Genomic DNA, 13740 nt, shown 5'->3' with positions numbered 1-13740 from the left:
GTGTGTTATCAGGAGGTACGTGCTCCAGGAGAGTGTGGGAGTTCTTGTGTCTGAAAGGAATAATAGTTTCAGAGGCACTGAGGGGATAGATATTACAGTTAGCTGATGCACTAACTTCTGATGACGGAGAAAGTCCTGGTTTGTTCGGTCTCTGAAAGATCTGATTTAGAGCTAGTGGGAAAATACCAACATTTTGCAGGAAGTTTTGAAACGTTTTGAAAAACTTTCTTGCAGGAATTTTTCAGGTTTGTGCTGTTTGTTTTTCTTTGTTATTGAAAACACCAAATTGAAAACCTACATTTTTTCAGCTTTTGGTAATTTTCATTGAAACAAACTCAGAAAATTTCATCAAACATGAAATATCTCCATTTTGACCAAATGTCATTTTCATTTAAATTATTTTTTGACAGAAAGAAAGAAAGAAAGAAATTCAACCAGCTGTAGTTGGTATTGTCCTTGTTTGAATTCTAGATCTCCAGGTGTCCAGTTAATTAGATGCTAAACACACTCATAACATTATTGAGTTGCAGGATAACTTTCAGCTTCTCTGGGCTTGGAAATCAGCCTAGTCACCACTACCTTCTGTCAGCACCCCAAAAGACAGATTGATTTCTCCTCTTGCTTTATAGTACCGCCAAAGCCAGAGTGTCATGTTGCACCTCATTTGGCTAGAGGATAATGGTTTGCACGTGCCCTAGAAGGCTGATTGCATCGGGATAGGACACAGCTGAAAATAAATATGCCGTCTTCCCAGCTATCATCGTGCCCTTCCCGTCACAGCACTTCAGTGCAATCCAGCACGATTGCCCATGTCTGCTCAGGTTAGCCTGGGCAGTGGTTTAGCGAGCAGGGATGCAGCAAATCAAGATCAAGAGGGAAATGGGCACTACACTTCACGGCCTTCGTGGGCTATTGTCCCAGTTCTGCAAGGTTGCATTGAACAATGTCAATACAACTTCCATTGACTTCAGTGGGAGCTGAGGCCCAATGGCACCTTGCAGAAGAGCATCTTATGGGATCAGGCCTATTGTCTCTCATTTTCATGAGCAATCGCTGTCATTTTCTGCACTTAAAAAGCACTGTTCACCCAAAGATCTCAAAGGGCTTCACCAGCATTAATTTATTTAGTCCCCGTTGTATAGCTGGGTAAGCTGGGGCATCAAAAGTGACTTGTTCAAGGTCACACCACAAGTCATTGGCAGAGCTGGAAAACAAACCCCAGAAATCCCAACTCCAAGTCAATATTGCCTTCCAGCTAATGCTAAAAGCAGGTAGCACCAGGCGGAGTGAGATGGGCAATTTGGGACAGCGTTGCGGCAGCCAAGAATATCAGGTGAGTCAGTGGCACTGTGCGTACAGTTCAGCTTGTTGCTAGTGCAGGCTGTGAGTGACTCAGTTCTGCAGCTCATCTTTGCAGTGTCACTCACAGAAAGTAACAGGAGCTGAGAACAGAGTTTACCAGGACGCTTGTTATTGCAGCATCTCTCTTGGTATCATAAAGTTGTAATTGAAAATTCCCAACAGATCACTGAGATAGATGGGAAGGCAATAAATACAAGCTAAAAAGATGAAGCCAGACCCCTAAAACAAACACCAAAAGGTTTTACAGTGCATCTTACCACATTTTATCTTAATAAAACATGGGCTTTTGATGACTTTCGTATCTGATGTCAAATTTAACCCCCAGCCCATACTCTACCCTGAAATCAAATGCAGCATTTTGCCTGTTGATGATAAAACCAATGCTCAAGTGCCAGCAATCAGTTAAAGTAAATGAACAGCCCTGTCTTCCCCTCCACCATTCTGGCACTTTCTACATCTCAGGTTAATTAGCACAAGCGCTGGAGAGTGCAATAATAAATTGCAAAGCTCCCTGTGAGCCAGCTCACGGAATACATTTCTATAATAGAGCCGCAGAACCTGTATATGGATGCGCGCGTGTGTGTGTGAGAGCGGGAACATTCATGGGATTGGTCAGATAAGAGACATATTGACCGGGTTCCTTATGACGTCTGTTCCTGGGTTGATCTGTCCATTATCCAAGGAGTGAATCATATTGACAGGTTGAATTATATTTCAGAAGTTTTTTTTTCTCCCCCTCCTCCAAAGACCATTTGTAATCATTGCACATTCGCTGGCTTTTAAAAGTGAGCTCTTCTGGAGCCGGGTTACACTGAAGTCCTCCATCGAGCGTGAAGGAAGAGTTCTTTTGGGTGGCGGGAACATGGACAAAATCTGTTCGATCCAGCTCTGCCTTGGGCTCCTAACTGTTTTCTCTATAATGCTGTTGATACCGTCTGCACATGGAAAACCTCTTGCACTACAAGGTAAGCTGAAACTCAGCCTAGATGACACAGGTAGGTACTTCTCTCTGCTGGTTGGTTGGTTGGTTGGTTGGTTGGGGGATTTCCTTTCTGCTTGGCCCAACCCTACAGCACTGATTTTCACATGGGAAGAAAATAAGGTTACCGATTACTACCTCACTATACTAAACATTTGACCAACCATTGAGCTACTGAGAAGCCTCATTATATTAGTGTGACCTACAACCATCCCTATGTCCATTTCTGGTTGTATAATACATCACATTTAACAGTGACTGTGTCACATCAGAAGGAATGTGTCTCATGAGAATCTCTCTTGCTATTCATAAAGAAAGTCTCTTAGGAAAAAAAATGCCCTGGTATTATCCAGTGATGGTCCTGGCACAGAGCGTACGAGATCTGACAGCTCCTAGGTGTCAGTACTAGACATTTTATCCAAGGAGGCTTCTTTTTTACACGTTCTTCTTTAAGTAACTTGAGTGCGTCTTGGCTCGCACTTATTCTGCAGGGAAATGGTGTCATTAATCTTTGTTACAGAGCCTTTGAGCGGGAAACAGGAGCAGCCCAACATAAGCTGGAAAATAACATTGCTTTTAAATTGATTTTTCCTCCTCTGTTGCCTGGTCGGTTTAATAATATTGCCTGGTTGGTTTAATAATAATGCCTTTTCTTTTGATTGTGCATTTATATTTTTTTTCTAAAGCAAACTCCTACATGCCTAACCACCACCATTTCAAAACCATCATAACCCAAATCATCTTTAAACTCACCATGATTAAACGCATCCCTCTTGTGATGCCGCTAAATTCTGGGGCGTTAATTCTGGCTTGTAACTGAGATCAGGATCAGGCCCAGTGACACCAGTCCAGGTACCACGCCAGGGATGAATTTGGCCAGCATTTATGATCATCAGAGTAGGCACAGCGCCTCAGCTCCCCAGCTCCCCCAGATTTATGCCGCTGTGTCTAAATAGATGTCCCACACCCCCTAAGCCTCCACTACATTCCATGAGATCAGCCATAATAATAACAGCGTGTTGCCCCCTGTGTGTGTATGTTTTGCTTTAAACCCATCAGGGTTAGATAAAGGTGAAGCCACTTGGGTGAAATGATTGCCCCTCACCTCCATGTGTGGAGGGAACGGAAGCCTGGAGGATCAGGAAGAGAAGAATACTGTTCCTCGGGCACCATTCTTGCCTGTCTATGGTCTCTACAGGAGCTTTGGGATCTGAAATGGGATGGGAGCCTGGGCACTCTCATGCATTTCCCCCCCCTGCTTGCCTCACAAAAGTGAACGCTGACTGTGTGCCCTACCCCTCACTTCAGGCTATATAAGAGACCGGCTGGGCTGAGCTCGGAACTCCTGGTCTCTGCAGCGCTACAGAGTCTCGGTGCATATGGCCCTGGGCTATGGTGACCGTCTGGTGATCAGATACTGGTGGATCCATGGGGTTTGAGGAGCGATCTTTCCAGGGAGCAGTGACTCCCCACTCTGCCTAAGGGACCGATACAGAGAACGCTCTGTCTGGGGGTTTCACCGAGGGCCCTGTCCCCTTCTGGCAGCAGACAGTTGATTTAACAGGTTCTGGGAGGATTCCCCTTGTGCACAGGGAATCCCCGGGTGGCCTAGAGTCAGCACAGGGGGCTTTCCCAGGGAAATGAAGGTATGTCTTGGACATCCATAGAGGGTGGCCCTGCCTGGCGCTGGACCAGTCCGTGGCCCCATGGGTGGACAGGCGTGACTTAGAGTAGCTCTGAGGCCAGCCTGCCCCCTGGCTGGCTCTAGCCAGGGTGAACACAAAGGCTTTTTATCACCTGTGCCGGGTTTATCTCAAGCACAGCAGGGGAGTGAGCCCAGAGGTGGGGGCGCTTACCTCTAGGCTGGTGGGAACTCCAGTACGTGTGCACCAGGGATTGGTCTCGGGGAGACCGGCTGCACGGACTCCCAGCTCCTCCCCAGCTCCAGTGCGATTCTGTGGGAGCAGCTGGGGCAGGGCAGGGGTGGAGAGGGAGTCCCCAGTGGATGGATGATGGACTAGGCACTGCAACTGTCTGACTCCCCCCTGCGTAACAGGGAGGGGCCACGTTGACCAGGACCCTGTTATAAGCAGGAGCAGCCACAAAGCAGCTCTGCTAGGGCTGAGGGTGAGGATTGCAACCCCACCCACCCATGGGAGACCCCCCCAGTACATCTCCCTCTCCCAGCCCCCCATCCCTCCCAACCTCCCATTATGCGGCAGTGAGATATTTCCCTCCTCCGTTCTTGTGCCGGGAAACCCATTCATCCTGGCATCACAGCCTGAGAGAGGTATTTTATGTGCTGCAGAAAACCAAGGGTTTCCGGAGAGAGGAGACACCAATCACCAAGATGTCCTGCTGACGCTGCTGCTTAACAAAAACCTCGGCTGGAGGCAACCAGCGAATAGCAGTAAGTGAAGGGGCGCGTGACACACTCATCAATCCCGGCTCCAGCTTCCCATCCCAGATCCCTGGAGGCAGCTTTGTATATTTGAATACTAAGGGCCTGATGCTTAAGGGCTGAGCCCCCGAATTACCACGGATTGCTATGGGAATGGAGACCGCTCAGCACCTTGTAGGATTGGGACCTACACCCAGTGGATCAGACCGTCTGGTACACTGGGGTTACTTGATGCTGCTTTTCCATTGCAAGTCTGACCTAAAGCCATCTTAGCTGGCCCCCGGAGGCTCCCGCAGCACAGGGGAATTCGCAGGTGGCATTGAATTATCATAGAAGTTTCTCCAGTCCCCACATCCCCGTAGCAGACACAAGTGGCATGGCTAGTGACAAGGAAGACTGACGGAAGCCTCCCTGCACCCCAGTAATCCCTGGCTGCTGGAAAGAGTTCTATACTGTGCCAGCCGACGGGTCCAGCTCAGCGCAAGCCCAGGGTCGGGGGGAGGGAAGCCACACACACACACACACACACACACACACACACACACACACACACACACACACACACACACACACACACACACACGCTGCAGCTAGGGGCCCTCAGAGGCAGCTCAGGGTCTGGCTGGAACGTTAAAACTTATGCAATGTCTTCAACAGGAGCGCGTACAAATAGCTGATCATCATTTATACCCTTTACAGAGAGCAAAGAGGTGATCGGGCTCAGCCGGGTTCTCTGGATGAGCTAAGAACCAGGGGGAACGCCCATCAGAACCTGACATTGTTAAAGTTGGGAAAAGTTCAGTCAATGGGATTTTTCTTGCTGCTCCATCCCTTTGCAGCTCTGCTTTGGTGGGGGCTGGAGGCACTGTGCTATCACGTGGGAGGTTATCCCAGCCGCGAGATCGGACGTGACCAAAAACCAGACAGTGTAATTCTAAGGGCTCCAGGCCTTCCTGTCGATTTCAGCAGGATCCCAGCCCCAGAACGTGGCAGGGTATCGTGAGACTTCTCCTGGCACAAAAGGAGGGAGCGTCATTCAAATCCATGAGATAACATTTGCTCACTGAAGGCCCAGCCCAAAGCCCATTGAAGTCAATGGAGGGTTCTCACTGGCAGTGTAGGTCTTCAGAGCAGGACTGTGTTGTCCTCTTCACAGTGACAATTCTGATGGAAACAGGAGAGCACAGGGACAAGCAGTGACAAAATGCCCCAAGGACTGCAACGGTCTCCACCCTTCCCTCTGCTAAACTCAGTGAGGCAGCCGTAGTTCTGAATGGCTGGATAATCCTGCAAAGCAAATCAGTCAAGTTCTTCTGCTAACGAAGGAATTCAGCTTACAAATAGGACGCATTCAAGAAAGAACAGGCTTATGGGTTAGTTATTACTCTTAGAGGCAGGCTTCATTTTATGCCGGGAAACTGCTAACAATTAATCTCCAAGGGAAGCATAGGCAGAGGGTTTACACCAAGGCAAAGTGTCGTCAGTAAATTAGCCTTTTTTAGTCTCCCCTCTGTTCCAGTGTGAGCTGCTGTTCATTTTCGGGATGCCGCAGCCCTTGGCCAGCCCACTGGCTTGCGGGACTGTAGCCAAAGCAGACGCCAGAAATGCTGCAAGAAGTGGATGTGTCTGCAGTAACAACTGCAAGCACTTAGGTAGCAGTTTTCATCCCTAGATCTCAAGTGCTTTTGCAATCTCTGTTTTGCTGCTGTGAAAAGCGGGTCACAGAACCTTGAAGGGATTTGTCCAAGGTGCCACAGGAGGCAGAGCCAGGAACAGAAGCCAGCTCTCTTGCTTCCCAGCCTGTCCACTGGACCATGCTGTCTTTTAAATCAAGACTGAGATACTGTATTGGCTTTATGCATACTGGTGCCCCTTTTGGCCCAAGCAGTTAGCCAATATTCGGAGTCTTGCAGGTTGTCTCCACTGGGGGAGAAATTGATGGTGGAGACAGGTGTTTCTTTGGTGCAATCCTGTTTATTTACAAAGACTGTAGAAAGGCCTGTTTCCCCGAATGCAGCAAGAACAAACAGCAGCAGATAGTTTCCAGGCTCACGGGTCCATGCATCTTTCCAGCCAGCACTCTGCCCAAAAGAAGCTCTGTCTCTTGGCTTCCTCTCAAGGCCATGTTACCAGCGCTTCTCTGGGTGGCTCCTGGCTTTCTGGCCACTTTTCTGCTTCTCGCAGTTCTGTTGACATCGCCAGGTCATCAAGGAGTGGGGAAAACCCCTCAGTGTAGATGCAGCTGTACCAAGAGAAGAGTGATTTTGGCAGCATATCTAATGTCATTTGGGAAGGTGGGAGAGCTAGGCCTGCAGAACTCCTTTCACTGGCACAAGCTGCGTCTCCTGTAGCAGGCTTTGCTGGCGTAGCTGTACTGGCAAAGGCTCTGTAGACGGGCCCCACACAGCTGCCGGGTTTGCACTGAATACCCCGGAAACCACCTCTGCCCACATAGTTCAGCTTCTGCCTGGCCTTGCACGTAGCCTCACCCCTTGGGCAGTGTTTTCTATCGTGTTAGCTATGTTGCTGCATCAAGGCACTTAATTGCGTCTTACTGTCCCGGGGCGCATCACTCACGGCTTGTCTGGCACCTCCTCCTGGTCACTCTGGGGATTAGCTCTCAAGGTCGACGACCCTTCCGGGGTCACATGCCATCACACCAGGCACTGCAGCATCCTCTTTGTGACTCAGCCCTCCGGCCGGGGCACTCAGCGTGCCCCCGTCTGTTCTCTGCCCCTCCCACAGTGACCCAGGCAGTCTTCCCATTCAGTGCCCCTCGCCTGGTCTATGCCACACCCGGGTGGCTGGTAGGGGAACCGGGGCTCACCCACTGCTCTGGACTCCAGTCCAGTAATCCTGGGCTTTGCTCTCCCAGCCCTCACTGCTCCTTTCCTGGACTGCGTCCAACAACTCCTGGTTCCCCTCCTTCCTCAAACGCTCCTCCCTCTTCCCAGGGAGTGACTGAGCCTTTCCCAGCAGCAGCCCTTGTCTATTGCCAGCTTCCTGGCTTGATAGGCCCCACCTGTTCCTGCCCAGCTGAACCTGCCTGCAATCAGCTCCCTGCTCCCTGGCTCTCCCGCCAGGTGCAGCCTATGGAGTTAACAGACCTACCTGGGCACCTTAACTCCTTCCAGTCCTGGGGGGGGGGTGGACACCCCCTCACACTTACACTGATCCTGAGTGAAGGGTGGTTAGACGTGGATCTGCCACACCAAGGTCTGTGATTGCCAATAGTCAAAGGCACGCCTGCTGGGAGCCACCAACTCTCCAGCATAACCGTAATGGCGACTGCATTGGTTCTCTCCTGCTCTGTCACTTAATCATAGATACATAATTCCCCTGTTGCTTTAGCCTGACAAAGCCTGAGTTACTGGCCTTCAGGGCATGGGACTAGGCCCATTTGTTCTGGCTTTTGCCCAACCAAGGTGATGGGGAGCTGCTGAGTTGGCATTGGCCAGTACATGCCCTTATTTTAGCTGTTATATTTGTACCCATCAGGTATGTTGTATAAGTTACAAAACAAACATGACAACCTGTCCCCTTTAATATTTAGCATTAAGGGAAAGTCCTATAGAACTTGTAGGAAATGCCAGCTCTTCTGCTGGGTTTTCAACTAACCCATATTTTCAGGGCTAAGTAGGAATTCAATGGTAAAGAGGCCTTGCACTTATAAAGGGTGAATGAGGACATTCCTTCTCCTGGGGGTTTCAGGAAGCAGTACCAATATTTACACTACCTGTGTTCTTTCTTCCAGACTTGGAGCTGGCAAAGAAATTTGAAGAACTTGAACAGGTGAGGGGCGCATGCATTGATGCAGAGTGAATCAGACAAAAGCCAGTAGTGGGTCAATAATACCCAGACTGAACGAGTGGGTTCGTTGCGATCCCCGGCCTGTTTTTCATCAATTTCAGTGCCCCAGTGTGAGAACGGGCCGTCTCCTCGGGAAGAGGAAGAGGAAAGCACAGCAGGGGGTTAAAATGCTCATCAGCTGGAAGGAATACATTCATAGACTGCCAAGCCAGAAGGGACCCTTGTGATCCGCTTGCATAGCACAGGCCCAAGGACTTCCCCCAAGTAACTCCTAGAGCAGATATTTTAGAAAAACATCCAGTCGTGATAGAAAAGTGGCCAGTGATGGAGAATCCACCATCAGCTTTGCACTGGGAGCAAGATAGGAAATAACATTGGTTAGGTTGCAGCAGTGACCTGTCTCTGCCATATTTACAGGGCCAGCATCCGGAAAGGCACGCTGGGGAAAAAAGTTCCCGTAAGAGGGAAACCCTTCCCCGGGAAGAGGCAGAAGGGGCTAGGTACAGAGGCAGGTGTTGCTGCTTTGTCGTGTTTAATCCCATCACTGGGTCACACCAAGGAGCTATGGGGGGGGAACTGGTTCAGATTAGAGACAGGACCACAGCACAGAGTCCTACTCCCAGTCTGAATTTCCCCAGGTCCTTTATTATGCTGGTTTGTGTCACAGTAGCACTTAGAGGCCGACTCCAGGAGCATGTCTCCATTTTGCTGGGGATCCACCACCCCATGGGGACAGTCCCTGCACCAGAGAGCGGAGGGTCTAAGCAGACAAGGCCGGTGTGTGCGTGTGCCCTCACCTCTAGGGACATAGCAGTGCAGGGAACTTGGTCTCTTACCCCTCGGTGGCCGGTCCCGTGGCTGCGATGGCTAGTCCCAGCCGGGGTCTTCTCCTCTCTCCCTCTCTGTTTTCTGTGGCTCGGCCCTCCGGCCAGGTCACATGACAGTTCACTCCCCTTCCAGGGTAACAAAAGATCCATCCAACTTCAAGTCCAAATCAAATGCCCGGACTAGCAGCTCTTCCGGCCCTCTCGGGAGCCACGGAAGTTCTCTGCAGCTCCTGACCCCTGCAGAGCTTCTCTTCTCTTGCTTCTTGCCCAGCAGGACTGTCCCGCTGCTTCCCTTCACCAGGCATGCCAGCATGTTAACCCCTGAGGGTCTCCCTGCTCCTTTGAGGCCACATCTCAGGGATCCCCCCACAGGAACCTACCCTGCTCCATGGGGAAACTCAGCCTGATTTCCTCAGGCTCTCCTGCTTGTTCCTCCCTCTGCTGAGTTCCCAGCTTTATTTAACTAGCCATCTCCTGGCTTCACCTCTACAGCTAATTAAGCCCATTGCAACCAGCTGTGGTCACAGAGCCACCCTTATGTTGCAAGTTCATTGGTGAGGCTTAGGGATAGCTGCTAAGTCATGGGAAAGCCTGAGCCCAGCTTGCCTCAAAGGGCCAGCCAGCCCACAACAGGATAGAAAGCGTGTGAGGGGAAACTGAGGCCCGGGGAGTGGAAGTGACTCACCCATGATCACATGGCAGGTCATGGGAGAGCTGGGACTAGAACCCAGGTCTCCTGACTCTCAGTCCAACCGGCTTTTGCAATGTGTCACTATATCACACCTAGCTGCAGCTGGGATCGAGATGGGCCCCAGCACAGTGCCCTGATTCCAATGGGACCTTCCCCAGAGATCTGGGATATTAGGATCTGGTTTCCTGGGAGCTACGTTGGCAGAGCAGAAGCACAGAATCTCCTTGCTGCAGATGGCCCTCGCCTCTAGAAGCGGGAAACAATGGCCGTTAACATGGAAGCCCTGTCGCAGAGAAACCAGTGCTACAGGTTCACTGCTGCCAGAAGGGAAAGTGAACGGGAAACGAGCATGGAAAGTGAGAGGAGGACACCAAAGCCACAGTGGCAAGAGGAATAAGGCCGTGGCACTCTATGCAGTGACAGGTGGGGGGGTGGCTTGCGGAAGAAGGCTGGGGGTGGGTCAGGAGAGGTTAATCTAACCTTGTGCTTGTTCCAAACAGCTGGAGAAGTTAAAGGAGCAGCTTGTGGCTGGGGAAGGCTCTGAGGAGGCCTATGCCGAGGCGGGCCTGCTGCCATCACACCCTGACAAACGCGGTGGGTTTTGGTTTTAGAGCAGCCTCTGGGATCGAGCTGCCTGCAGCCCGCCTGCCCCTTTAGGGCGCGCTCTCTACGGGCTATAGCAGATCTGCTGAGAACCCCAAGGTCAGCAGAGCTCAGCCATCCATTGTGACCAGCCGTTGTCTGCTAGTTAATCAGCCTCGTTGACTGCACTAGCAGCAGGATCTCCCTCTAGCCTGAGCTGACTGGCTGCTTTCTGTCCACATTGCCATTTGCTTCTGATACTCTAAGGGGCTTTGGCAGCATCCCAAAATGGTCCTATTTTGGTCCCTTTTGGTGGGAAATCAGAAGCTTTTAAGAGCTTGTTGGTTCATAAAGGAACAGGGGACCCCAGGCTGTAAGGAATAGCTCTGTTAAAGGTCCTCGTGTGTAAGGGAATTTTAGCAACTGGAACCACTGCAGGGATCCTTTAAGTGCTTCTAAAATCCATTTGGAAACTTCAAGCAGCCTTGCAGGAGTCGTCCCTTTTCATTCCAGAGGGGGTATGGGGTAATTTGGTACATCTTGGCTCTCCGTTCTGCAGAAACCCCTTTGTCTGCATGAGTCCGCCCACATTACACAAGCTGAACGTGAAAACGTGTCCCCTTTGTCGAGGTCACTGCTCTCTTGCGTATGGGCAAAACAAGGAGCAATTGTTTGTGTGGCTGAGAGACAGTGAGGAAGGACATGGAAATTAACCAAGAATACAGTGAATTAGAGGTGGCCAAGATCTAAGATGTCATCCCGTCCATTCTCCCTGCCAAGAATGCAGGACTGCTGCCTACTGCCAGTCGAGTTTTACATGAGCTGGCACCTAACATCTCGCTTTCTCTCCTGGCCCTCCCTAGCCTGCTTTTGGAAATATTGCGTGTGAAGCCCCGCTGGGACTGGAAGAGAGAGAGAAGGACGGCCCCGAATCGCCTCGCTGTGGTGTCCCTGTGTTAACGTATCTTCTGTACCTTCATCGTGCTGCTCCCTTGGGTGCTTTTCCCAGCGAGGAGCTAGGCAGGGCTGCAGCCAGGATCGACGGGAATTCGGACAAGACCGGGAAATGCCCACGTTTCACCCCTTCTTCCCTCATACTTCCCTCCCCCTCCATTTGTTATAGCATCTGCCTGCCCTGTCTCCTTTCAGTCTATCACTGGTTTGGTCTTAACCCTCAACTTTTCCTCGCCTCCTCTTTTCTCCTGGTCCTCCTAGTGCCTCCCCCTCGCCTAGTCCCCCTGAGTGTGGGAGGGGAATGCCCTGTAGGCACCACTCTTTGCAGCTGCTATTCATTGTGGTGTCCGTGGTCCCATTCCCCTTCTAAACCTGGGCCCAGGACAACGGCACCACCCATCTCCTGTGGTGGGGGCAGGCCGGGAGCCGGGAGGGGATGTGTTTGCCCTTTAACTGACAAGGTGAATAATAGCGGGCTGAGTGCATTGTGGGGATTTGGCTGGCTTGCTGCCACAGCTTTGCAGTGTTGTCGCTATTTGTGTCCTGTCGGTGTGCACAGCGTGTATCCGCCAGTCTTTACTTCAGAGGAGAAAAGGGCCAGAATACCGGCTCCTTTAGGATATAAGTCAAATAAAGGTAAAATGCTGATTTATATTTCAGAGTCCCCTGATGTTTTCTGTCTCCTTCATTAGCAAGGGCCGGGTCTGTTCTTCCTTCCAGACTCGCACAGCATAGAAATAGCCACAATGGAATAGACCAAAGGTTTATCTAGCCTAGTATTCAACAGTGACAAAAGTAGCAGCTGCTTCCTTTGACCAGTTTTGGGAATCAGGGCTTCATCTCCAACACGGAAGTGCACTTGTGCTAAGCCACTGGTCCAACCTCTTTGAGTTCCAGCCTACCTAGGGTTCTGACTCCCAAGGGTGGACTTCTCCCGTGCTTCACCCTCTCTGACAGTGCGTGACTCACTGCTGTGGCGCCTCCTGCTGGTCGTCTCTGCGAATTAGCGTCTCCAGCCTCCGGAGCGCCCTCTGCAGGCCGGTGTCCCACTGCTGCTGGCCCCCCATGTTCCTCCCAGGACCAGGTGCCTCTTGTCTTTGGGATGCTGCCCCCTGGCAATACCCCCACAGTCTCAGGGGTTCCCCACCCAGGGGAACCCCCAACCCTCTATCCCCACCTTGCCTCAGTTGTGGGCTACTGCCGGTCACCATCTAGCCCCCGCTCACTGCGGCAGACTGCAGTGTAAAAGCCACTCATCATAGGCAAGGGGGGATTGGACCTGCTGCCTCTGCCTGCCTGTGGGCTGCCCCCTGCAAGCCCCATTACCTAATTGGCCTTCCACTAGGCCGCAGCCTGGGGGGTTTCCAGGCCAGAGCTCCCCAGCTCCCTTGGCCTTCCCCCAGCCCTGCTCCACACCAGGTACCTTCTCTCAGCTCCCTGCAGCCAGGTCCCTCCCTCTCAAAGCTAGAGAGAGTCTGTCTCTGGCGTCTGGCCCCAGCCCTCTTATAAGGGCCAGCTGGGCCCTCATTACACCAGCCTCGGCCTGATTGGGGCATGGCCCCCAGCTGAGGCTGCTTTCCCCAATCAGCCCCACTTTTCCTTCCCTGCCATAGCCCTCTCCCCAGGCTGATTTAAGCCTTTTAAAGGCAGGAGCGGGCGACCATCCCGGCTACCCCCTCTACCCCCTAACTAAACCCACATGCATAGAATTCACACAATGTCATACTGCTGCCCGGGGGTTCTGCGGGCACTCATCAGAAAGGGGCACTTCTTCAACTAACCAAGGAAGAAAATATTTTTTTTAGTTATTTGCAAATGAAATACAGCCAGTTCCTGGGCCATATTCCCAAGTGTAAGTCCAGGATCACTCTGCTGAAGCCAATAGAGGTAACGTTGGATTCCCAGTAAGAGATAGAAGAATAGAATTTGGCTTTGCAGTGTGGATGAGTGAAATGATTTGGGCTATAATTGGACATGTGTCTCCAGGCCTGTCTAGCCGTAGTATTTCACTGCAGGTTGCCTGGTACACGTTCTTCAAAAACACCACTTCCCCCCAAAGCACCAATTATTATCCTACATCAGCTGCCTGGGCTCTGGCAGAAGGTGCATGTTTACACCAATAGTTTGGATGCTC

General features: G+C 51.2%; 1 protein-coding gene across 1 annotated transcript; it reads left to right on the top strand.

Annotated features, from left to right (window-relative positions):
* The first annotated feature begins 2224 nt into the window (after positions 1-2224).
* UTS2B (urotensin 2B) lies at positions 2225-12613 on the top strand. Its single transcript, XM_045029094.1, has 5 exons — positions 2225-2327; positions 4650-4751; positions 8497-8534; positions 10571-10664; positions 12564-12613. The coding sequence occupies exons 1-5, from the start codon at positions 2225-2227 to the stop codon at positions 12611-12613; spliced, it is 387 nt and encodes a 128-aa protein (XP_044885029.1).
* The last annotated feature ends 1127 nt before the right edge of the window (positions 12614-13740 follow it).

The sequence above is a fragment of the Mauremys mutica genome, chromosome 9 (genome assembly GCF_020497125.1).
Source record: "Mauremys mutica isolate MM-2020 ecotype Southern chromosome 9, ASM2049712v1, whole genome shotgun sequence".
NCBI classification, from domain to species: Eukaryota; Metazoa; Chordata; order Testudines; family Geoemydidae; genus Mauremys; species Mauremys mutica.
The sequence above is the reverse complement of the archived record's forward strand: the minus strand, read 5'-3'. Positions and strand labels throughout refer to the sequence as shown.

Bases quoted from the DNA above. Each gene is read 5' to 3' on its own strand.
- UTS2B (XM_045029094.1), top strand. From the start codon at position 2,225: ATGGACAAAATCTGTTCGATCCAGCTCTGCCTTGGGCTCCTAACTGTT. The intron at 8,535-10,570 runs GTGAGGGGCGCA...TGTTCCAAACAG, and splicing joins AATTTGAAGAACTTGAACAG to CTGGAGAAGTTAAAGGAGCA. The intron at 10,665-12,563 runs GTGGGTTTTGGT...CCTCTCTGACAG, and splicing joins ATCACACCCTGACAAACGCG to TGCGTGACTCACTGCTGTGG.